Source organism: Crocodylus porosus, unplaced genomic scaffold, assembly GCF_001723895.1.
Source record: "Crocodylus porosus isolate Cpor-Errol unplaced genomic scaffold, CroPor_comp1, whole genome shotgun sequence".
NCBI lineage: Eukaryota > Metazoa > Chordata > Crocodylia > Crocodylidae > Crocodylus > Crocodylus porosus.
Genome location: NW_017728943.1, coordinates 84,598,858 through 84,625,040, shown reverse-complemented (window position 1 = coordinate 84,625,040; position 26,183 = coordinate 84,598,858). Strand labels below are relative to the sequence as shown.

At 39.7% G+C, this 26,183-nt stretch overlaps 1 protein-coding gene across 2 annotated transcripts in view; it reads right to left on the bottom strand.

Moving 5' to 3' along the window:
- Positions 1-26,183, bottom strand: part of HEATR5B (HEAT repeat containing 5B) — an 88,757-nt gene that overhangs the window by 40,662 nt on the left and 21,912 nt on the right. For both annotated transcript variants that reach the window (XM_019549724.1, XM_019549725.1), the window contains exons 12-26: positions 25,782-25,893; positions 24,371-24,523; positions 23,951-24,050; positions 23,266-23,375; positions 20,595-20,758; positions 19,477-19,652; positions 14,948-15,053; positions 13,630-13,820; positions 11,022-11,181; positions 9,414-9,603; positions 8,090-8,259; positions 4,839-4,983; positions 3,739-3,978; positions 3,248-3,499; positions 1,695-1,876 (exon numbers count right to left, since the gene is read on the bottom strand). In XM_019549724.1, coding sequence (XP_019405269.1) covers positions 1,695-1,876; positions 3,248-3,499; positions 3,739-3,978; positions 4,839-4,983; positions 8,090-8,259; positions 9,414-9,603; positions 11,022-11,181; positions 13,630-13,820; positions 14,948-15,053; positions 19,477-19,652; positions 20,595-20,758; positions 23,266-23,375; positions 23,951-24,050; positions 24,371-24,523; positions 25,782-25,893 — 2,451 coding nt within the window. The remainder of the gene's footprint in view (positions 1-1,694; positions 1,877-3,247; positions 3,500-3,738; positions 3,979-4,838; positions 4,984-8,089; positions 8,260-9,413; positions 9,604-11,021; positions 11,182-13,629; positions 13,821-14,947; positions 15,054-19,476; positions 19,653-20,594; positions 20,759-23,265; positions 23,376-23,950; positions 24,051-24,370; positions 24,524-25,781; positions 25,894-26,183) is intronic.

The following is a 26,183-nucleotide window of genomic DNA, read 5'->3' as shown; positions in this document are numbered from 1 at the left end:
CTATCTTCCAGTCATCTGGCACCTGGCCTGAGCACCACGAGTGCTCGTAAAGCTGTGCCAAGGGCCCTGCAATAACCCCTGCTAGCTCCCTCAACACCCTGGGATGGAGAGCATCTGGACCCGCTGACTTGAACATGTCCAACCCCTCCAGAAGCTCTCCAGCCCGGTCCTCCCCAGCCTGAGGTCTGGAGGTGTTCCCCTTGAGTTCGTCTGGCATCACAGCGGGGAAGTCCCAGTCCCTGCACAAGAAAACTTGTGCTTCCTTTCCCGTAAGTTCTTCTACAAAAGAGTATGACCTGGACCAGTGAAGTACTCTGAACTGCTCAGAACTTCATAAAGTTATATTTAAGCTTAATTATAATAGAAGATTTTATATACAGATTTTGCACATCAACAAAAATGCCATTTCCTTTCACGTTTAAAAGAACTCTAGATTAGTAGGCTCATATAAGACCCAATTTGATACATAAAAAACAGTAATATTAATGCTAATTGTGTAAAAGATCATGAAGTCAAGAACACAACAGCTTACCTTAGGTCTCCAAACGAAAATGAAATCAATCATGTTCAGAATGATAATATACTGAGGTACAACTCATTTAAAAAAAAGACAGAAACCATAATTGCATTCTTTGCATCTACATGTAGCCCTTACAAATATGTCCACTTACTTTGTTACAGTATTAAATGACAACATGGAGACTCATGAGTCTCAATCTATTTTAAAATCTGAAATTTTTTTTTTTACTACTACACTTTACTGTTTTATAAACGTCTCTCTCACTTCTGTTGTAAGAAAAATCTCCACTGAAACTGGGGGAAATGAACCAAGACCGTGATCCTGCAAATACGTATAGTATTTAATTTGAATACATGAAGTCAATCGGACAAGTTACATGTGTAAAATGTTTGCAGGATTAGAACCTAAATACAGGAGAACAGTAAAATTGACTGTATATGCAAAATGCTATTATACACATACACACACAAAGTAACCAGACAAAAAAAATTTTCCAGTGACACTAACCTTAGCTATTACTTATTGGCACAAGTAACGAAGTCAGACAGATGAAAAATGTTAAACTGCCTGCATCCTTTTAACTCTCATAACTTCCCTGTAATACAAAACTTCCTTCATTCAAATTTTAAGAGTGAAGAAACTGAGACATCAGGGGAGGAGGAACTGAGAGATTTCAGCAACTTCACACAATAAATTAGCCACACACAGGAATAAAAAAAACTTAGAACTCTTTCAGATTTTCATATTGTGTTCTCATAGATTCCTGGTCTGATTTATAGAACAGAACTATAGTCATTAATCCCCAAGAAAAAAAAAATAGGTATATTAGATTCATTCTGGAAGAAATTAAAATGTTCTTTTCAAATTCTAAATTCTACCAATGAAACGGCCATTACTGTTGCCAAAATTTAAACACACCACATAATATTTAGCTTTCAAGAATCATGGCTATTGATTTTTTTTTTGAACTTCTACCAGTTACTAAATTGTAATTAATAGCTGGAACAGATACAGAAATAATTTTAAAGAGGTAAATAAAATGGTTTCTTCAGGACATTCTCTCAAACACAAAGTTCCTTCACAAGTCATTTAAAAGTTACAAAATGTTCTCAGAACTGACACTAGCACACTGGCAAAAATACACAATTTCCTAAATATATAAAGAAGGTCTCACATTAGCCTGGTACTGCTCCAGTATCACATGACCTGGAAACTCTGGCTCAGGAACCGATGCAAATTTCTTGATAATGTCTTCAAGCGCTTGGAGACCAGCCATTCTCAGCTGGTTGCTGTGATCAGTTGCAGCCATGAATGCCATACGAATAAGGTCAGAGAGATGGAGCACTAAAAAGTCATCTGAAAATAAAGACGATAAAGCCACTTACTAAACTGAGATGACATACAGAGATACTATAACTATGCAACTACTTCCCTGTGAGAAATTTGTATAAGATGCAAACTTCACAGAATCTTAAAAATCTATATGGCTTGAGAAAAAAATTTCAGCAAACACCCTCTTCTTTTGATTACTAATAAAAATGATAACTTTGGAATTTTAATGCCTTTTGTGAAAAACTCAGAGTTATACATTTTAAGCAAAGTAAAAGAAAACATGAAAAATGGCTTTGTGCTTTGAGGCATATTATTATATATAAACACTTCGCAAATATAGTTTGAAGGACTTGTACCTTATGTCCACAGAAACTCTAACTTTTGCAGTCTTAATCCTACAGTGACATCTACTGGTACAGGATTGTCTGATTAACTTTAACATTTAGCTACTATACAAAATTACTAATTAATGCAGGTAACAGTATTCTGAGATTAAAAGGGTATCATCATGTCTCCCATCTCTCTCAAAAAAAAGTTGGATCCAAAAAAGTTTCTGGACTTCTATACAGAGATCTGTGCAAAGCTGGCGAGAATGGTGCAGGGGAGAATCTAGCTATATTTAATACCTTACTCTTGGATTCTAATACCACACATCCTACAATTAAAGAAGATTTCTCTAGGTCATTAAAACAACTAATACGAATTAAGAGACACATTATTTTCCAAGATTCAAAATTTTAAAATGACTTATTTGGTAACTGGTTTTGTAGGAACAGTATCAAACTCTGGGCAGGCCCCTGTCACCCACCATGGAGCCTAGGCTGCTAGCAGCAGACAGTGGGGAAGCTGCAATCTGTTGCTCGGAGGTCTGCAGAGCTCCTGCCCGGCTTATTATAGGTGGCTGGTGCACATGCATCTCTGGGTGGACTATGGGGAAGGGGCTGTGCTGCTACAAGGATGAGGCCCCTTGTGGCTGCCCTGCCATCCACCCCTGGCATGCCAACATCTTACAAGTTGAGGTTGGGGTGTTTTTGGCATTCTGCCCAAAAATGTTCCAGACTCCTGATGCACAGACACATGATACTACCAAAGCTGGAGTTATGGTCCTGCACGGTACTAGAATGATGCATATATTTTGTATTTTCACATACACTGTGGAGAAATGGGGACTTGCACTTATAAAACTGGCCAATGAAACTGCTGAATGGAGAGGTGCTGAAAAAAATGGGTATCTTTAATAAGGTATTTCATTTTTAATGGTTTGTGTGGAAAGATACCCCTGTCACACATACAATATGGTTTCTAACAACTCTTATTTTCTTTGCAAGTATGCAATACCTCTTTACAGTTAAATTTAAAGAAAAACAAAAAAGAATTTCAAATACTCGTGCTTACTTTTGGGGTTTTTGAGTTTGGCTGAACGGGCCAAGGCCAGATCAAAGTGAGCCTTATTTGCATTCTCACACAGCATAATAATGCGACACAGGCAATCAGCAGCAAACACACGAGTGGCCCAGCGAGGAGCCACAGAAAGTTTTGATTTATCTTCTTCACCCAATGTGGTAAACATTGTATCATCATCCATCTCATCTTTTTTCTCTGATTCCTCATCCTTTCCTCCTCCCAAAGGGGCTGTGGTGCTCATGTCTACAAGGCAATCATAAGTCAGCAATTCCATTGTTAGTAGTTATGTTTTTTCAGACAGAATTTACAGTGAGGAGTTCTCAAATCATCCATTAAATTCAGATTTAAATTGTTATTCCTATAGAAGCAACGATACACAGAAATGAAGAAGAATAAATGAAAGGAATATTAATAAGGACAAAAGGTCCTAAAAAGATATTAACCCTAAGGATACAACAGTACTTACAATGTAAAATGCTTACCACTGGAGGCTGCAAGGACATCCTTACATAACATCAGCCAATGGGAGAGATTTTCCACTGCCAGGGACGAAAGCATATGTCCCAAAGTATCATGAATATCAGAACACAACTTTCGGTCCGTTTCCCGATCTAACATTCCAAAAAGAACTCCCTCGAGGCCAGTTTCTGTTATATTAACTCCTTGATGCTGGGAATGAATGTCCCGCCGGGAACCAATTCCTGGTACAAAAGGATTAATATCTGCAGAATGATCAAAAGAGAACGTTTTCAAAAATAACTGAAACTACTGGGCCTTAAACTAAATAAGCACCACTAGAAACAGACATTCTATAGTCACTCTTAGCTGCACATGGTTCAAGTAGTGAAACACAAATTCCTAAATACATTAATTTTTTAGTAATTAGATTCTGCCAGCTACTGAACATCCTCTGTGAAATATTAAATACAGTTAAGCTAATGGAAGATAAAAACAGCTTGTGCCATGCAGAAAATATTCAACATGGTGACATTAGACCCTAGCAAGAGTCTTCTGAACTAAGTTTTAAATGTGTCACACAATACTAAAACAAAATTTGGTGAGAGCAAATAATCATTCACTTAATGTCAGATGAAAGACAGCAATAATAGCACCAGACTAAATATAAACAGCAACAACTGCAAAATTACAGTAGATTTCTAGACATTTTCCTGACAATTTGAATATGACAGTAGGAATCAATTCTTGTCAGCATCCCTACCTCCTCCAGATAAAAATGTATACAATAATTGCACATAAGGATTGGGCCAACTAGGAAAACTGGCAGATTAGGCATGTTGCAAATAGAACAGGTCAAAATTGGGTATTGCCTAATCACACAGTATTATCAAATCCACCTTCAAAACCAGCAACATTATGGGGAACAAAATAGGAAGGCTAGGGAATCATTTAAACATATAAGGAGGAAAAAATTCATCTATCCAATCATTTCTAATGATCCAGACTGCATTAAGTTCCTTACTTCTGGCTGGAAGTACAGAAGCAAGAAGAAACTCCATCAGATCGCGGTGGTTTTCATTTGTTTACTGACACATAAATAAAAAGGGACACACAAAACACTTACTCATGCCACTGTTCTCTCTGTCTCCAGCATTTTTAGCTAAGCTCATGGCATATTCACATACTTCCGCGGCTTCCCTCTGTGCAAGCTGTCGCAAACATGCAACTGCAGCCCGGCGAAGTAGCAAGTGGGAACTGCACAAATGAACCTGCAATCAGAGCCATTATAAACTGGTAAACTGTAGTGTACCTGAACTGTTAGTGATTAATGGCAGGCATGCTCAGTGAAATAAAGTACAACTTGTAAACAGTTACAAAGAAGTGAATAACTTGAATAAGATACTAAAATAAAAAACGCTTGGCTGATGATGTCAATTAAAATGGACAAGTTCTTTAACTTACTGAGTCACTGCAGTTAAACCCCAAACATGATTACATTCTTTGGGCAGGACTTCTGCCTCTTATACACACACAGAGCACTACCTGTCGCTTCTTACTATATTTGCATGGACTATGGATTTCTCTCTCCCGTTGGAAAAGAGACATCTGTAATTTCTTCACGGGATTAACACAGATGTAGTTCCATTCTATTTCTCCATTTCCTGTTAGGTAAGCACTTTCCCTTGCATCATTCAAAAACCCAACAAGTTAACTAAGGGGAAAAACCTGAGCACAAGCTGGAAGCTCCCAACACATCACTCCATCTTCCAGAAAAAAGCACAAAGAGAGAACTTAAAATGGAAAGATCTTATTTACAATATATAACATTAACGTTTGAAAAGGGTGTTGAACTCCAGTTTGAGACAAAAAGTTAAAAGGCAAGCAGTATGCCACTAGAGCCACAGAAGAAACTTCAAAATCATCTGAGAAGCTAGCTCCCTGTAAAAGACAGTGAAAGATGTGACAAACCAGAGTAAAACATATTCATATTCATTTTGTTTAGAAGACTATTCTGAAAGAGCACAGCTTTCATCAGTGCTTGGAAACCCCAACTGGGGCCAGCTATTCCTAAGTTTTCCTTGCCCCTTTCAGCACCCAAATAAAATAAACAGACTTGCAAAAGGCCCACACATTCAGCAGTTCCCACTGCTCTTAGATGGGAGTAGCTGGGTGGTAAGCAACTCTAAAAGTCTGAATGCTTCATTTAGGGATGTGCACAGAAGGGGAGCTCTTTGGAGAAATCTAGCCTCCTAGAGTATCTAACTGTGAGCTGATGGTGGCTGAGGATCTTAGAAAATCCAATTTAAAAAGTTCACAAATAAGTACTTTTCACAATGGGGTTTCCAGAGTTAACAGTGGCCATCCAGCTAAATAGTACTAACATTTATGAGACTGAAATTACAGGGGCAGCGTTTGACTGACGACACCAGTTTACATCACACTCTACTACCAGTTATAAACTCTGAATACTATGTTCTTATACCCCAATACTGACAAAAATTACACTTTTCAACAGATGGATGCCACCAGCAGCAGCTGAACCACACATGACAACTAACATTAAAAATGTCCACTTTCAGATATAAACCACAGCATATACCATGCATCCCCAAAAATGCTTCTCAGTATGAAAGCTTTCAAGTGCCTGTGCTAATAAAATTTGCCTCTAATCCCTTTTGAATAAACTCAAGTACAAGTAAATGTTTTTATTCCAAAAGGATTCTGAAAGTTCCTAACTTTTCTTTACAGGAAGTAGCTGTAGAAGGAACTGTATGTTTTTCCACAGAGAAGGAGATAAAGAGCTCTCTTTTAGAAACTAATTCTTGCCTTCCCCTGAAACTTAGTTTTTAATGAGTTGAATACACATTTGCTTTTATGAGGATGGAAATTATTTTCCTGAATGAAAGGTCATACATTGTATGAAGTATTTTAACAGTAGGCCTTTATTTCATCCATGAATATCTAAAGATTTCAGTACAGAAAAACAGACTTTAACAGATCCTCTTTCCATGGATCATCCTTATGTTGTCACAACGGAAACAACAACAAAAACCTTGGAGTTTTGTTACTGGAAGTATTACCCCTTGCCTTTAGTGTCAAAAGATGATTATAACAATGAAACAGAAAGGCAAGCAGAAATCTAAAAGTTTTATGCAATAAATTGGTTTAAGATGGTTTCATAAGAAAATACAAATTTCTCACTGTTTTGTTACAAAACGCTGTACGTATTATTACTTTGCGGAAGGGCCCACCTCGCTCTGTTTTGGATGACGACTCCTTCACAGTGAATTCTGAGCCCTTTGACATGCAACAGAGGGTGGGGACACAGCTTAAAGTACTGGATTCCAAAAATGGAAAAGTAAATTGGGCAGGAGTAGGCAAATGTTTTTTGGCCAGAGTGCTGAAAAAAACACAATGTCTACCCTGGAAGGTGCTGGAGTGCCGACATGCCAGAGCCTGGAGCAGCTGTTTGCAGCCAGCCCACGGAGCCCAGTCTGCTTGCAGCAGGGCTTGCAGCCTCCCAGACGCCTGCTGGGAGTAGCCTGGGCTCCACGGCTGGCAGCAGCTGCTTAAGAGCCTGGGCTGGCAGTGGTGTTCTGAGCAAAATGGCCTTGCGTGCCATGCTCAGCACGCGTGCTGGGAATTGCTGACCCCTGCTCTAGGGAATGACTGGACAGATTATACAGAATCTAGGCCAAAGTCCCAAATCCTACAGAAGTAGGTCCTTTGGACTGATACCATTATGAATCCTTCCGTAAACTGTGAAGAGTGTGACTCACAAGCCAAGGGATGATCTGTAAGGGAGGGTTTCATCCTCTATTTCAGTTTTCTGAATTTTGTAGCATAGGTATAAAAAATTATATAGGTATATACAACTCCAAAGTATTCTTAAACCTTTAAGGTTACAGAATTCCCAGACTAGATGACATGAGACAGGAGCTGCTAATGTTATGCTTAGAGAAATAAGGGTAAATGTCAACAGAGAAGCAGGATTGGGAGAACTAGAAAGACTACACCTGACTATACTAGATGGGAAAGTCCTACATTCACATGTACACAAACACACAACTTCGTTCTTATCAAGCTACATGAGGCAGGGTGATTCAAGATCATTCTCTCTCTCATTTATTTTATATACTTGGAACATGTTATACTAAATGAAAACAAGGGCCCTCACTCTTTGGATAAAATTTTTAAAAGCACCAAACTGACTAGAGTCCAACATCCTTTTATTGACTCCCATTTAGTTCCCAAGCTTCTGAAAGCTTTTGAAGGCTTTTCTTCTCAAGTCATAGGCATATCCCCCATACACTGCTAACCATTTCTGCTGCCCTTTTTAGAACAAAGGAAAGGAGGGCCCCATTTTACACTTACACAAAGACTGGGAACCAGACTGGACAGGTTAACATGCCGTGGTGCAAACATGTGAAGCTGCTGAAGACAGGATATGGCAGCTGCCTGAACAAGAGAGTCGGAGTGATCTTGTGTGATGGCACACCCCACCAAGCAGGAAGAGCGAATTGTTGAAATGGTGACACTATTACCTACCAACAGAATAGAGCAAGATGTCAATTCCAAAGCTTCAAAGGAGCAGAATCTGTGCACAATTAACATACAATTTTTATTTTCTGAATTCCCAGCTCAGGTTACCAACCACATTATTTCAAAGATATACTTGTAGGGAAGATTTCCATTGTCATTATTAAAAATATATTTGGAAGTTAAGAAATTTAATCAGTAAGGTTTCAACTAAGACACTACGTCAAAGATGATCCCATATCTATTGCTCCACCTCCCTACTGCACATTAAAATAAACCATTATACTTGGATTTCTTTCTAAATTGGATCACATACCTTCACATAAATAGTGCAAATACAGTAAAAAGTAAGTAGACCTAAGATTTTTTACAGTATATCAGTACTAGAATTAAATAACTTTGACTTCATTTTACAAGAGCATCAAAATCCATAACCACAGTTGCAGATCTACAAACCCAGCCACAAGAATTTTCAGAATAGAAGCTATGCAACACTAACTACCTAGCTGTTCTTAAGGAAAATATCATTTACTTCTGATACTTTCCCAAACTAGTATTTCTACCAAGCAAAACGGTCATAGATTGGAACAGCTCAAAAATCTGTAACATCTTTATCTAACTTAGACAGACGGTAGGTATATCATAAGGAAACTGGATATTGGTAAAGTTAGACTTTAGTTTCTTTGTGGAAACTTAAAATTATTAATGTAATTACTTTTAGGGCCTCTCAATGTTCAGGCAAAGGCATGATAAGATCTGATATGTGAACCACACAACCCCTGCCATGCCACATGTGCATGGCAGATGTGCTCATGGGATCCAGCATCAGGTTCAATCATACTTTCTTGTTGGTGCAGCTCCCCCTGCATCAGCAAGTAGCAAGCTCCCGTGGCTGCAAGTCCCATAGGTGACAGGACCTGCAGCTGCAGTAGTGCCCCACTTGTTGTCATGGCTGCAAGAAATGGATCATGGGGGGGAAATTATGAAAATAACAGCACTTGATTAGCTGGTTAATCATGTCTCAAGTGTAACATTAGCTGGTTCCTAAAACATCTAAACATTCCAAAAATGGTATGTTATATGTTAACTTTGTTTTAACTAAAAGAATTTTTCTTGCAGATTAACACTCGGATTGTTTTTCTTGCAGATGAACACTCACCTTGCAGCTCAGGGCCAACTGTAGTTATGATAGCTCCAAGACATCGGCCCAAACATTGATGTACTTCTGTGTGAGATGGTGGAACTGTCAAGAGCAAGGTAAGAACTAGAGACAGAGTAGGTTCCACATATCCACGGTACATTGGCCCACTAGAGTCTACAATCAAGGCAAGTGAATGTAGGGACCACGTCTGTGGGGTGGGGGTGGAGAGGGGGGGAAAGACAGGGAGAAGAGAGTGAGAGACCAAAAAAAGAAGAATATTTTGCTTTGTTTAGTGGCCTTGTTTAAACTGGACAGAGGCATATCAGTATTGTTAAACATGTCTATTTTAATCCTTTGTACTGAGGAATATCTTAATGTCTTGAATCTGGAACATACAACTTCAGGAAAGAGATTTTCTATTCTTGTTCTTCACCTGCTGGTAATCTTTTTGGAATGAAAATGGTTAATTTTTATTTTTTTTGCAAATGAGAAGAGAAACATTCATCTACTATTCCTTGCTGCAAAATAAGTTTGTAATTTTCTTTAAACAGCACTATCATAAAGTATACAAAGAAACAGAAACAAATCCGCAGTCTTTAGAACACATCTTTAAAAACTGAACTTTACCTAGCTTCTAAGTATTTATGGAAATTTAAAAGGGTTTCTAGTTTTAATATATAAAACAAACAAACAAACAAACATCACCAAACAAAGCAAGTATTTTGTATTGCCATGGAGTGGCAAGATACATTTAGAGAAACATTATCACAATTACAGTGCCAACTTAAAGATTACCTTCATTCCTGTTCTCTAAACTTAATAGTTAAAAACAGAGGAGGGTGTTTGTCTCTCTGTAGTTACTGTGAGCTCCACACACTAAATTCTGAACAATCATCTTATGCAGGGGGTCGGACTCGATGATCTATTGAGGTCCCTTCCGACCCTAGCATCTATGAATCTATGAATCTCTGAATGGTACAGCTTCTTCCTGCTGCGACATTATAGCTAAGAACAACTTCAACTAAGAGTTTATCCAAATTAATGGGAGGGAAGAATGAAGAAAAGTCTCCTGATGTGATACAGCTGCACTGCAATCTCTTGAGAACAATAATTTCAGGCAGACTTTTTTTTCAAAAGCCATTTTATTATTCCTCCAGAGGTTCTTTTAATTCTTGAACTGATTTTTTAGAAGTCATTGTCAAGTAATAGCAAGAATATATTTACTTTCCCTTTAAGAATCAACTTATATTTGCTCTTCCAATTTTTTAAAAAAATTATTTTTATTAAAATGATAGTTCTGTAGGTTTAAGTATCTTTATTTACTAGTACTGTAAAGCCCCTTAAGATAACACAGTATAATAAGGACTTCCCTAAAATAATTGTTGCAAGTCAGATTAGCTTCTTCTTGGAGAAGAAACTCAAAACATTCCATCATAAATTAAGGCAATGTTAGGACAAAAAGGTCCTCTTTCAATTAAAACAAACTTTTTGCAGCACGATCTGTTCCTTTTTTGAGCTCCTATAACATTCTCCCACCAGACTAATGATTTAATACGATGATCAGACATGCAATGCATTGCTATCTGGCACCATACTGAAAAAATTCAAAATCCTTTTTTTTTTTACCTGGACTTCAGGTGAAGTGCCATCTTGAGCCAAGGCCAACAAAATACTGACGCTGGTTTTCAGATGCTGTCCAGAGCCTATTCCACCAACATAACGATGGAGACAGCCAAGAGCCAATGAATGACCAGTTCTTGACACAACATCTCGTGCGGATTTTAACCTATCAAAATTAAACCACAAAAATCATGATATTTACTAAGTTTGTAGGTGAGGCAAGTATTGTCCAAGTGGTCATAAGAATGAATGAAACTGAGCTCCCACCAGGACTACATTTGTCAATTAGAAAAACATTAAAGACTTTTAGGGAAGCCACAGCTAAAGAGGAAAATGTTTAAAACTTTCTGATTATTAACTTCTTAAATCCCGTTGTTTGTAAAAATCATATGGACTCCTCAAGAATTTCCTTCTTGCTTCCTGGACAGAATTTGATATTTCAGATAAAGAATATTTTTAGATGCATGATATCCTTAAAATGCTTACTCTTTGCTTGACACTGCAATATCACCATGATTTGTCATACAAACTCTTTGTGAAAACTGCTGCAAAGTTTACAACTGTTGCTGAGGTAGAATATGAAGAGACAACACACATGACTACAGAGAAATAGAGCTGAATTATCTGATACTGCCACGTTAATTATTAAAATATCCTCATCCAAGCGTTTCCTTTCCTGTTGGTGCATTTTATGACTTTTTAAAAAACAAATCTTTTGTTTGAAAACTTAATGATTTTACGAATGAGAGGAAAAAAACAAGAGAAAGTTTTTAAAAGGCACTAGGTTACATAAGCAATAACATGTAATCACTTTTCTTTTAGCTCCCATCTGCACCAACAGATGTGACACCCATCAGTAACGAGGCTGGAGACCACTATTGTCTGCTAGAAGACAGAAAGAATGAACCTTCCTCAAAGAAGCAAGCGAAGTATCATTTCTTTACATTCAATATGTAAGAAGTTAGCATCCTGCTGACAGAATACAAACTAATAAATTACACACCTTCAATAGATAACACAAAATAATTTAACAATATGCACAGATGGAAGAATTAAATGGATCATGGAGGGCAAATCATGGAGATAAAAGCACTTGAAGAATCATGGAAACGCAATAAATTAAAACTGGAAATCTTACAAACTTGAGTATTGTAGGAAACAAGGTTCAAATTATGAGCACTGCTGAAAATCTTGAAAAAATATTTGAATGCATAAAAATAAGCATCCTGCTGAAGTTTCTCTGAATACTTAGGCTAATCTAAAGCAGTAGCGCCCAACCTTCCCAACCTCCAGGCACCTCTCAGAAAATACCAACTCTTAGTTTTCACTTGTTTCTTCGCTATGAAAAAGTAATGGAGCCATTCAAGTTTCTAGGTTCCTTGTAACAGATCACAGTTCAGAATATTTTTGACACTATGGATTCATATTTGAAAGCTCTGGGTTTACCTTACTTGCATGCTTTACAGTGCTAACACTGCATGACACCCCATGGCACCCTGAAAAGGATCTCAGCACCCTAGTTAACAGTCACTGATCAAGGATTTTGTTAATAAATTTCTGTTAATAATTTTTTACTTCTTTTATTAAGACTTTTTATCTTGTAAACTTGGAATGACAGTATGTAGGAATATTGCTGAACACAGAAAACAATGTGGGAAGAATCTGAAACCTCTCCTATAGATTTGAATACTGGTTTGTCCAAATCGAACAAATCAAGGGGTGCAACTCTAGGCATCTTTCCCCTTACTTAACAGAAAAGTGCCTAATGAAATACAAAATCCCCAAATGTTTAATCTATGAAAGTTAGGAGTATTTATAAACAAAATGTTGCATTTTTTTCTTTTGCACCTCTGCAAAAAAAAAGAGAAAGAGGAATATAGGACTCAATTGGATTTTTTTAGGACCAGATAATAAAAGCATTAATTAAATGGAAGCTGACTTTGAAAATGGATCATTAAAAGATCATTTTCAGTTTTAAAGTCAGACATGTTAATCTGAAGTCAGGCAGAAAGCAGTTTAGAAACTAACTGGTTCAGAGAGAGACGAGCTTTCCAAGCAACAAATTACTCTGCTGGGTGCTAGGCTAATCTGATAAAGTAGGTCATTTCCTGCAAAAGCTTGTGCCTTCCTGAACCAGTTAGTTTCTAATGTGCCATCCAATCCTACCTTTTGCCAGTTTAAAAAAAAAAAAAACCTATACTTTTGTACAGTTTACTTGTCCATCTGAAGTAAACAGAGATGTCTCACTTTCTGAAATCTGTAGCACACACCAGATCTCAGCAGGCCAAATGCCAACGAAGTGGAAGGAAAGAAGCAACCATGGGACAGTAAACAAGCTAAATCATGGGTGCTTTGAGTAGTATTGATAAAGTGGGTCCATCTTTAAATATACCATCCATCTAGGTTCCAGGTATTTAAAAATCAGTCAATGCTTACTTTTGGTAACCACATCTAGAAGAGCTCAGGATCTACAAACCTAGTCAGGCTTGCAGAGCCTAAATTACACAGCAAAAAGGAAATACACTTAAAATATCTATGTCCTATTTAGCAAAGACAATTCCAAACAACTTTGAACTTTTAGTTCCTTTCATGAAGCGAAGTGACAACAACTTACTTGTCAAAGCTGTACTGAGCCATTCTGGCAATGAAAGTTGCTTCTCCAACCACCTGAGCCATTCTACCAAGAGCCTCTCCTGCTGCACATCTCAAAATGGGGTTAGGATTGTCAAGGGCTCCCATAACCAGAGTCAGAGCAGATTTGCGAACTTCTTCTGGTCCTAAAGTGCTTTTATTCTCAGCTAAACCCTGTATGAAAAATATGAAGCAATATTTGAGCACAAAGAATAAAAGTTTTTTGTCTCTTGCTGAAAGTTAAAATATATTAAGCTAATAATCTTACAAAATAATCACTAATAAAAAGGGCTAATGATTTTCTACACAAAGGTTTAAGGCATAGCAGGATATATCTTACATTTCCCACTGTACAGAAAAGCATTTAATATCCACTTTTCCTGTAATTCTTCCAATGGTAGTAACCATGCTAGTGTTTTCAGGGGGAGGAGATTTATCTTTTTATTTTAAACATAAGAGAATATTAATATATGACATAATATATACAAATAAATAGAATGGGGACTATGTAAACACTCAAGTAAAATCAAAACAAAATTCTACTTCCACTTTAAGAAGTAAAACTATTAGCTTCCTCCAAAATCAACAACAGTGTTGCAAGGCTCTTTGCTAATTGTTTTTGATGAGCCATTTTCAAACACCTATCCCCCAGCACCTGCTCTACCAGTGGGGGGAGAGTGGGAGCAAGCTGTGACTCTGATGCCAGACCTGAGTAGTTGCCTGTCCCAGGCATTAATACTCAAATCCAAGATAAAGGCTTTTCCTTCACCCTCGTGTTAAATGGGGGTGAGGGGGCTCATCTTGGATTTGAGAAAATACAATACTTGTAACCATAATCTCTCTGTATCTCAATTTCCCATTTGTAAACAGTGGTAATGTCATATCCTTATCTCACAGCAATGTTGTAAATCTAGATGCTTTTTAATTGATGAAACAGTTGCAGTTAAAAAAAACAACCCAGGAAAAAAGGATAATTCCATCTTCAAAGTTGGGTTTGAACCATGGGAACACAGACCAAAGAAAAAGAAAACAAAACGCTGAGCAACTGTAACTTTAAATAAGCACCACCCATTCTCTGCACTGAATGGAAAAAGGGACTCCACTCAGTGCAGAATGGAGTTGGGGAAAAAAGCAGACTTAGGTAATGTACCATAATGCATATGATACACAGGAGGGCATGTCTTCACTTTTGAACGCTTCATTTTTCAATTTTAATAATGGTCTTTTAACAGGTTTTGAACATAATATAAATCCCATTTCAAATATCAATATGGCTCAGTTACACATTTTAAAAGTTTTACCTTCAATGCACTGAGAACAGCAGTGAAGATATTCAGCTGCACAGCTTGCTGTCGAACACCTTTAGCCTGTTTGACACATTCAGCGAAGTGATCCAACATCTGTAGTCTGGAACAAAGCAAAGAACATAATTAAAAAAGAGACTCTTAAAAAAAAAAAAAAACACTGAAAAGGAGTGATGCTAAAAATACTAAAAATAAAGTGGTTGAATGGTGAGCAAGGCACTGCATTCTGTATTTTGGCTGAAAAATGTATTGGGCTCTGTGAAAAGTTTTCCTTGTTTCACATAATAGCCTGAGAGCATGCTGCTAGGCAGAGAAAGCTGCCATCTCTGGCTGACAGTCTTCTGGCCCTTTGAGCTAAACCAAAAGCAGTAATCACCTTTAAAGAAACCACTATTCACAGGTCGTAGGGACTGCAGGGTATTTGACCAAATTACCTGAAAATTATGGGAACATGAAACAAGAAACACTTACCTGCTCCTGTCTGAAAAAAACAATGCCAGAAGAAAGAGGCATGGGGAGAATAAGTCACACTTTGTCTGTCCATCTCCAAAAAAAGGCTGCTAGGAATTTAGCAGAGGGGGAGAAAATATGTAACAACTTCCCTTTTTCTTACAGATGCCAGGAGCAGGAAAGTTAAGAAATACCTGGATCCCTGACCATTTAGACAGCAGTGGTTTCCCAGAAATCAGTCATAGTGTCATTCAGACATAGACGGACCTTACAACAGTAATACAAGCTACTTTCATCTGACAGCTGAATTACTTCCCTCGGCTCTATCTGCAAATACATCCCAAATCTCCTATAAACAGTAGCTAATGCAGAATGAGATTGTCTACCTAGCACAATTTGTTCCTACAGGGAATGCATTAAAGAGCAATTCTACTTCAAAGTGACTCAGACCTACTTTTAGTATGTATTCAGTCACAGTAGCTACATTTAATGACAAGGCATTTAGTAACATCTTTTCACACCTGCTGTTTTTTCAGTGCTAACATGAAACACAGGTAAAAGAAAGCAAACTGAATCATGTTCCCCCTTGGGTCTTTATTCAAAAAAGTGTTTTTTAAGCATCTACAAATCAGCAATAACTGCGTAGACCAGAGGCAGTCAAAATACGGCCCACGGGACGCATCTGGCATGCCAGACCATTCTATCCAGCCTGCGGGACCCCTAAAGAATTTAGAAAATAATAATTTATGTGGCCCTGGCTGCCTGTCAGAGATGACAGGAGCCGGGGGCAGTAAGACCCAGGGGAAGCCACCAGCAGAACCAAGGCTCTAGAAACAAGGCCTGCCTGCCTACCCTGACCCTCTGCAACCCCCCAGGCCAAAGCCTTCTGGCCTGGGACCCTGGGGCTGTTCCTGCCTCCTTGCGCCAGAGGGCAATTCAGATAAGAAGTGGGGCAGGGGAAGATGGCGGACAATTGCCCCAGTCCTTAGGGTCAGGCCAGGCTGGGTGAGCTGCTGTGTTCCAGCACTGCAGCCAAGAACCACGTAGTGCTGGAGCAGCTGGTGGTGGGGTGGAGAGGAACAATGGCAGCCACAGGCAGGGAAGCAGTGAAAGCGGTGGTTGGCAGCAGGAAGGGGCAATAAGTGGATGCGCAGAGCACAGTAACAGCTGGGCAGGAGTGCGGGGCCACACTGGTGTGTCAGGGCCAGAGCTAGCAGGGGCCCAGAGTGGGGTGACAGGGAGGCGGGGCCAGACCAGCAGGGACTCTGGAGCCGGGCTGGCTCCCCTCTTTCCCTGCTGGTGCAGCCCAGCCCTGCTCCATAGAGCTCCTGCCACCCTGCTGGCACTGGCCCTGCACTCCCACCCAACTATCATTGCACTCCACGCACCCACTCACTCCCACTTGCCCCACCTGCCACAGCCATTTGCCTGTCGCTGCCACCGCTCCCCTCCACCCCCCTGCCAGTTGGCACCCCATGGTTCCCAGCTCCAGCGCTGGGCCGCAGAAAGCAGCAGGAGCCAACCCAGCCCTGCAATTCTCAGCTGACTCCAAGCAGTGCTGGCCAAGCTGGTCCAGCTCCTGCTGCATCCTGCAGTCTCTGCTGTGCAGCTGGGATGTGGTGCCAGAGCAGCAAGCAGGGGAGGGACGGGGAAGAGACAGAAATGCAGTGGTGGCAGATGGGGGAGTGGCTGCAAATGGGAGCACAGGCCAGCCAGGAGCAGCAGGAGAGCGGAGCCCAGGCTTGGAGCAGTGCTGCAGGGGGCTCCGCCTGCTACAGGGAGGCTGTGGGCAAACTTTCTCCTTCCACACATGCCACAGCCCTCCCCAGCCATGCTCCTCGCAAACACCCACACCTACCCACAAACCTATACCCCCCCCCACAATATACAAGAGTAAGACTTCATGTTAAGCTATTTTATAATCACCTCTATGTACACTACACAAACACAAATAAATCAGGACAAAATATTTTTTGAAATCAAATTACTGAATGTTGTAGTAAATGTTTGATTTTTAGAATATAATTCAGTATTTTTCTGGTTCCAAGATGACATACATTTGCTGAAAGGAGTACTTGTGGCAGGGGGGCAAAGAGGAGGGGCTTCCGGTGGCAAAGGTTAGGGGCTAGGGGGTTGGACTTCTGGTTCCAAGATGGTGACCAGGGCACAGGGCTACCCTTGTGGGCCTCGATGGCTTGCCAAAACTCGGTAAGAGGTCCTCCACCCAAAATAATTGCCCGTCCCTGGTGTAGACTAAATAAAGGGAACTGGAGGCCACAAAAATTCTTAAGGGCTTGATCGGAGTTTAGCAGCTACACAGATATTACAAGAATTTGGCTTGCAGAAATGCAATTACTGTTAATAAGACACTAGGACAAGGCTGCCCAACTGCAGTCCCAAGGGTCTTGCCCAGCTGCCACTTCTCTCACTGTTCTGACTGCAGCAGCAGTTGGGGTCTCCTCCCTTCTCTGGCTTCCATATCCCACCCCTATCCAGTGGGGCAGGACTGCATGACATGGCACAGCCCACAGTGCTGGAAAACCCCACAGCCTAGGGTAAATATAGTGTGGTGCACCAGAGAAGTCTATGGTCCAGTGTGCCCATGTGGCACAGGGCAGCAGGAGAGCCCGTGGCCAGGGAGCAGAGGGTGACTCTGATGCACTTGCATATAGGATGCAGTGTGGGGATGCCCAGAAAGCCCACGGCTCATGCTAGTATGGCTTCAGCCAATGCACCTGAAGGGCATGTGGCCCCTAGCTGGTTAGAAGTTGGACATCCCTCCTTGGACAGAAGGAGAAAAAGATACTAATTTGACCTTCAGATCCCAGTTTCACTTTTCAGAACTGTAAATCAGGACTAAACCAAAACTGTGTGATCTGTAACCCAATCAGATGAAATGAACACAGAATACCACAATTCAAGTTTGAAACAGTTAACATTCAGGACAGATTCACTCTTTGAAAAATAACACAATTCTCTTAAAACAGTGGCTGTCAACTGGGGGCATGTGTACCTGTAAAGGTACTTAAAAGGGTCATAGTGGTAAGCAGAACTCCGCATGCATGTGCACAGCCACAGCATAGCACATGGACAGCCAAGAGCACAGTCTGGCCACGTGGAGAGCAGCTGGGTCTGGCTGGTAAGTTAGTTGTGGGGGGAGGGATTAGGGGTGGGACTGGGGCAGGGGCTGCCCAGCCAGGGCAGGGCTTGGGACTGAGCCACGTGGGGCGGCTCCTCCCACTACACGCACCCCAGGAGGGCATGGGGGCCACATGCCTCCAGATCTGTGCACAGGGCAGGGTGAGGTGGGCTGAGGTTGGGGCTGCACTGGGCTCTTCCTGGTGGGGGCTGGGCAGTGGCACTGGTAGGGTGGTTGGGGGGAGTTGTAATGAATTCTGGAGTAGCTGCAGCCCCCCCCCCACCCCCCCGAGACCCCGACAGTGTGGGAGGGAGTAGAGAATGGGGCAGGCGCCGCAGAGCTGGGCCGAGTCTAGGGGGTGCAGGGCAATAGCAGCTCCCTCCACTGGGAGGGCATGGGGGGTGCATGCCCCTGCATGTGCACATGGGGTATGGCAGGCTGTGTGCCAGTGCAGACTGGGGTCAGGACGGTGCTGGGCTGTTCCCAGCAGGAGCTGGGAGGGGGAATGGGGGGCTACAGCCCCTCCCACAGCCCCCTCTTAGCGATGCTGCCACCCACCCCGAGCACAGTCCAGCCCAGCCCAGCCCCCACCAGGAAGAGACCAGCGCTGCCCCAGCTGCAGCCCACCCTGCCCCATACACAGATCCAGGGGCATGCACCCCCCATGCCTTCCTGGGCTGTGTGCAGCAGCAGGAGCTGCCCTCCCCCACATACCCCTCCCTGGCTGAGCAGCACCTGCCCCCCCCCACGACAGGGCCTTGATCTACACACCCCCTCTTCTCCCCTCCCACCTTAAAAACAAGAAAAAATATCTAAAGGGGTACAGGAGGTAAAACTTTGAGACAGAAGAGGTATACTTGATAAAAAAGGTTGAAAACCCATGTCTTAAAAGAAGAAAATGCCCACCATCTCCTGGAATTGCAAAATTTAGACTGACCTGTGCTTGTAAGAAACATGAGGAAAAACCACACCAAAGAGAGCCACAGAGGCATCTATGACTGATACTCCCAGGGGAAGGGGACCAGGCACTGCTTCACCAGCAGGGATGCGCAAATAAATAGAAGATGGATCGTGTTCCAAAGCACCACTTCCAGAGGCACTGTTTGGCTGAAGCTGCAAAATGCCACAAGATATAAATACTTTCCAAATACATTTTCATACATACATCTTCTGAACTAAAACTAGGAGGTAAACAAAACAGGACATACAGCAACTTATAACTAGAAAACATATCAACAGGAGCTCTCCAACTACTGTGTCTCATTTATCCACATATTTGTCTACAGTACCAGATAAATCCTTGAAGGTTCAAAACAGTTAATAGTTTGGTGCAAATGTAATTTCAGTCACTCTTGTGAATGTTAAGACGAGTGAATTAGAGTCAGGCTGATCAAATTTGGGTCTAGTTGCAATTACAACTATAAAAGTGGCAAAGTGATTTTTCAGGAGGAAAAAAAAATCTTAATTCTCTCTCAACTTCAGTGGGAGGTGGAAAGGCAACATGAATTACCAGTGTAGACAGGGATGATTCACAAAGTAGACAACATTAAAGCTTTTGAGATGGTCCTCTTTGACATACAAAGATTTCTATAAACTCATCCACTAGAATGAATATACCATCAAACAATAACCTGGAATGATATTTCATATTGCTGTCTTAAAAAATATCCTACATTAGTATTCCATTATTTGCAATGAAGATGTGACAACAGTTCCAAAATAATATGCAGAAAATTAGAATCTGTGATACCTTGTCTGAAAAAAACTGCTGGGACTATTGCCAGATCTAATTAAACTTTAAAAAAAAGGATAGACTAGCCACAATTGGATGAACTATATAATATTCTTTACTAACCTTTTTTGTATCTAGTTCTATCACAAATTCAAATTGAACTCAGTAGGCTTTAAACCTATATAATATTATAAAACAGGCTCAGAAATCAGGAGCATTACACTAGCCCTTCTAATCCATATTAGAAGTAGTTTTTAAGAGTTCTGGATTTTGTTAAATAGTGCCAATGTAAAGTTTAATTTTATTTTTGTTATTTTTATCACCTGGTCTTCAATTGATTTATGATCCGTTTCCTGCAGCCAAGAGCCCAAAAGAACACTGTCATCATAATGGCAGAGAGATCTGAGAAGTGATGTAGTTGTATTAGCAGAGTTGTCTGTTAAAGTAAACTCTGCCACCAGCTCCCGAAGAAGTGCATTAAATGATCCTAGATAAAAGAACAGTACATTAGAGTTGATCATTTTGCCTCTCATATAGCAGCTTTCATCATTGGATTTATGCTATAAATTCAAGCAATCAGCAATACCCTGATTTAACAAATGGAAAACTGAGACACAGAGAAGTAAACCCGACTAGCCCAATGTCAGGAACAGAACTGCAAACAGAACCTAAGAACTCACAATGTCCAGAACCAGTCCCTTAAACCTAGAGATCACAGCAATTCCTTCAAGACTACAGTCCCACTTTTGGGAACACTACTTCACACATGGTGCTGCTAAATTAATTTAAAGTACTTGGGTATTACTGTGAGGAATTGCACAGAGTCTATTTTTGTAAATATTATAAAACAGCACACACAAGCCACAGCAGAAAAAATATATGTATTATTGCTCTTTCTCCAATCTAGAATACTAGCACACTTACTCCATAATGCAGTAAATTTGCATCCAAGTTTAGTAATAACTGACATGCAAAGCGAAAAACAAAATAAAATAACTGCTTCTGGACCAGAACAGATAAAGCATTTGAAAAATGTATTATAAACATTATGTTTTCTGTATATTTGCTCCAGGACTTTTTAATTTTCTAACAGTTTAGATACCAATAGAGTAAGTGATCCATAATTAAAATTCTCCAAGAAAACGTGCTCTGCAAATAGGTGAATGAGAAGGTTGTCCAAACTGCAATTTTTTCATGATTATTTTGCATACAACTTGTTAAATTTCCGAACACCCGAAATATATATTTTCCTCAACTACATCTATTCTTACATTACATATTAAAGAGACTTAGAAGCCACAAACTTAAGAAGTCAAGAAATGCAGAGTTAAGGAAGAATACTCAGTCTTAACTCTACACTTTCCATACATACCTTCTAATAAAGGGATTCTCAGCCTCCAACCCACGGGCCAAAGGCAGCTGCCCACAGGGCCGAGGAATCCAGCTCTTCAGACTACTCGTGGATTGGGAAATTAGGTAGCGAGGGAGCAGTACTGCCACCCCTTCCCACTGCCAAAATCCTAAGTCCCACAGGGCAGATCTGAGCTGAGCCATGATTCTCCCTGGCAGGGCCAGATCACAACCAGGCCATACCCCCTTCCCTCTGAGCAACAGGGCTGGGGCCAGGCTACACCTGCTTCCTTCCGCAGGGTCAGACTATTCCCCCTTCCCCAGCAGGCCTGCTTCAGGGCCAGGTCACAGCCCTTCTCTGCTGTGGGGCCAGGATAAAGCCAGCCCAAGCCCCATGCCACCATGGTAGCTGGATCGGGCCCAAACTGTCCCCTTCCCCCATCTCTGCAGCCAGATGTGGCCCCACCAGAGCTAGCCAAGGGAGGGATTGGGCACCGCCCAGCCTGCCTGCCCGTCAAAAAGGTTGAGCACAACTGTTCTAATAATGTTCCCTCTTTGTATCACTTTATTTTGCGTGTTAAATAATATGTAAAATAACAGTTAAAATTTTTTAATGCCATAAAAACAGGAACTGGATCACATGTAGCAACCATAGCCAAGCCAAGACATACAAATTGCAAAAATAAATAAATGTACTTATGTAATGCAATTTATTATATAATATAATAAAATGTATTAATTTATTAGGGCATTTCAGAAAGTAACAGCCATTTCAAAATAAAACCTTTGTGTGTGCACAGTTATTTACTAGACCTCATCACTCCTTTACAGTCTTAAACAATAAGTTTGACACCACCACCATCAGCACTGCCCGCTGCTGTGTAGTTTTCCACTTAACTGCACACAAAACGGTTATATTTTGAAACCGTCATTACTTTCTGAAACATGCTTGCACATTACAATACATAGCTCATAAAGTATGTAATATGGAATACACAAACTATTCATCTAAACCAGGAATGTCAAAGTCAGTCCATGCCTTGGACCAGACCCTGAACATAGGGCTCCTTGCAGCTAGATCTGCAGCAGAAGTGGAGGCTGCAACAGGATCAGAAGTGGCAGCAGTGGGGCAACAGCCATGGGCCAAATGACTGCTTTCAGCATAAGCAGAGAGGCAAGCATCAGCCAGGGGCTAAGAGGTCCCTTACCACAGGAGAGAAAACAGAACAAGCAGCCCAGCAGGCTGAGTAGGGATACGTCAATACCCCCTGCCATCAAGGAACATGTCTAATAGGGCAATGGGACCACAGATTATGCAATATGCCTCTTCCCAGCAGTACCCATGCCCTCAAATTCCCTGGCCCACCAGTACCCTAGCATGCCATATATCTGACATCCCCAATCTAAATAACCACATTATATTTAAGAGCAAGGAACGTAGTATATGAATGTTAGAAGGTTTCTCTCTCTTATAGGTACTACCTTTTATTTTGAAATAGCAACATGGAATCTTCTTATTCCTGTATTTATACTGAAATGACAGAACTTTGATATCTGAGCCTCAACAACCACTCCCCAAGATTCCATCAAAAGAAACACCTAGTACATGTTTTAAAGGAAACGACCATATATATCGTTATTTACCTTCATAAGTTTTTGGAGGTAACAAAGCCAAAATGTCATAAAGTCTTAATCGGACCATAGCTGCACTAGCTTTAAGATGAGCTCCATGGGCTTTAATAACTGATGGAATACTACAGTGTAAAAAAATAAAAAATAAACAATAAAAAGAGTTTAAGTACAGAAATATACAGCATTTACAAAATGTCTTTGCCATATGCATTTCATAGCTGATATAATAGTAAATAGTTCGGGAAACTATTTGGAGAAACACATTTAAATTATTAATTTATTTTCAGATGTAACAATACTTAGGGGAACTTTATTAATGATGAAACTAGTATTATATACCCTCATATAAAATCCAAAAGTAATAGTAAGTCACTATGACTATAAATGTTCAAATGGTCCAAAATTTAGGTTCTTTAATAATAAACTTTTACAAAATACTTAAGACTTAAATAAATATTTTCATTAAATTTGAAGACACAGAACTGATCAGTAATAAAAATAGGTTAATTTTATTCTTAAATATCCTTTTTGAGTGGGAAGAGCAGAAAAACTACTAATATTTTATCTTACTAAATGTGCTGAATTTTGATAACTTAAACTATTAGTTTATAGCAACAATAAGGATAATTTTAAATCTATTTTAAATGTCCAGTTAAATTAAGCAGAGAGATGGAAAAATTTTTAAGTGTCTACTTACTGTGACATCATTGTCATGGCACATTCTATAGGTGTCATCAATTTTCTGATTACGTCTTCAGTAAGCAGTTCAGGACAGTGGGCAACAAAACTTCTCATAGCTAATAATGGAAAATTATTTCAATGCTTAATTGAAACAGAAATGGAAATTAAAAATGTCACCAATTAACTAAAATAGGGATATTAATAGGTTAGCCAATAAGCAATGAATAACAAACCTATTTGTATTAACCCTATAAATGAGGTAAGTAATAATGAAATTATTAAAAGTAATTAAAAATTCAAAACTTTGTTTTCTTTTTCAAATCTATTTTGAAAAAAAGATGTGAAGTTACAAATTCTTTGTTATTTGCGATTTTGAAATTAATATGCATTTAAAAAAACAACACAGGAACTTTGACCACTTCTTTGTAAGCCTTACCACACAGAGCTCCAGCACGACCTTCCAACGTTACTTGCCACGTAAAAGAATCTCCTCGTGCCTTCTCTGCTTCCAGCTCCTTCAAGGAACGAGGAAACACATTTCTCCATAACAGCAGCATCTTTGGTAGATGGTACCGAACAACAGAAGGACCTAACCAAGAAAATATTAATCTGAAACTGCAGTACCTACTTTTAAATAGAAATATACTGGGAATCTATAAAAACAAATTTGAAAATTTTAAGAACAAAAAACTGAAACCATTTCACCTGAGCAGATTAATGAGGGGGGGAAAAATTAGTAATTTTCATTTCCCAGTTAAAAGTGCTTCAAATAAATTGCAATGGTATGTTTATTTTTTAAATTACAGACACATCTATTGACTTTGAGTTCAGTAACATTTTGTTTTATAATTTGAGGTCAAATTTAAGGAGCCAATGTCCCTCTAAAAGTCTAGGTTTTCATCAATTAATGTATGACTAACACCTACCAATCTTGTTTTGGTCTTTACTTCATTGTATTCTTAATATTCTGAGTAAAACAAGTTCTTTAAACAACCTTAATCTCATTGTATTACTATTACAAAAAATAACTGGTAGTTATGAACTAAATAACTGAGTGGTCAGTTCTTCCAAGAAGTTCTGTAAACTATAAAAAAAAAAGCCACTCCTGCAAACTATTTTTTTACATTTAAAAGTTCAGAAAAGGATAATGAAAGCAGCTAAATGCATCATTAGGCATTCTTATAATAAAATGTTACAGGTAGGATTATTTAGATAAAAAAGAAAGAAATTCAGGTGGAACTTGACTGAGATCAAACTATTACAGTGCATTGAAAGCACCAAAGTCCTTTTTATCATGTCTCCTAAAATTAAAAATTCTCCAAGAACATGGACATTTAAGAAGAGAATATTTAAATCTTCTCACTATATAATTTATTTACAGAACCCAGAGTCACAGAACATCAGAGCCAAATAATGGGTTGGATTTCAAAAACTACTACTACATAATGTTAGGACCTTTAACATTTGCATTTGAGCTCAAGATGCGAGATACTGAAATGGATAATGACATCTTGTACTGATAGAAGCAGAAAAGAAGTCCCTTTCCCTACTATAGCATTACTTATTAGCTAAGATACATTACTGGTGTGGGGAGGTTCGCCTTTCTCCACATATCAGTTATATGCAGTTGCTAGAGGAAGAACTCAGCAGAAGATAGCAGCAGTGTGACCTGATACGGTAATTCTTACTATCTTGCTGTTTTACACTGAAGTACTAATATGCCTTCTGTCCCCTAGCATTAGACTGGTACTGGATTACCACTGCACAGCAAACATTTACTGAAGCAGACAAATCCAAAATGCCAGACAGGTTAAAACAATATTAAAAAAAAAACTACTAGTACAAACCTAAAGTCATAAGTGCTCCAAGTAAAAGCCACCCAGCTTGAGTGCGCTGTAAAGACAATCTGCTGTTCTGAGCAGCAGTTCGTAATAGATCCTCAGCAATACTTACTACCATCTGCAACGATTACATACAATAATGGATTTACAATGCAAGTTAAATCACTTAAAGAAACTATCAGAAAATAGCTGTTACTTGTGCTATAATATAATGTAAAGATGTCTTCAAACCAGATAATTTGTGTTAAGAACAGATCACATGTTTCTTGTGCAAATAACAGAGTGTTAGCAGTGCTGACATGGACAACCTGTCTGTGCAATCACATTTCTGACTGACATCCCAAAACACACTTCCATTAAACTAGAAAAATGAAAACAAACCTGGGAAACACCTTGTCTGAAATACAG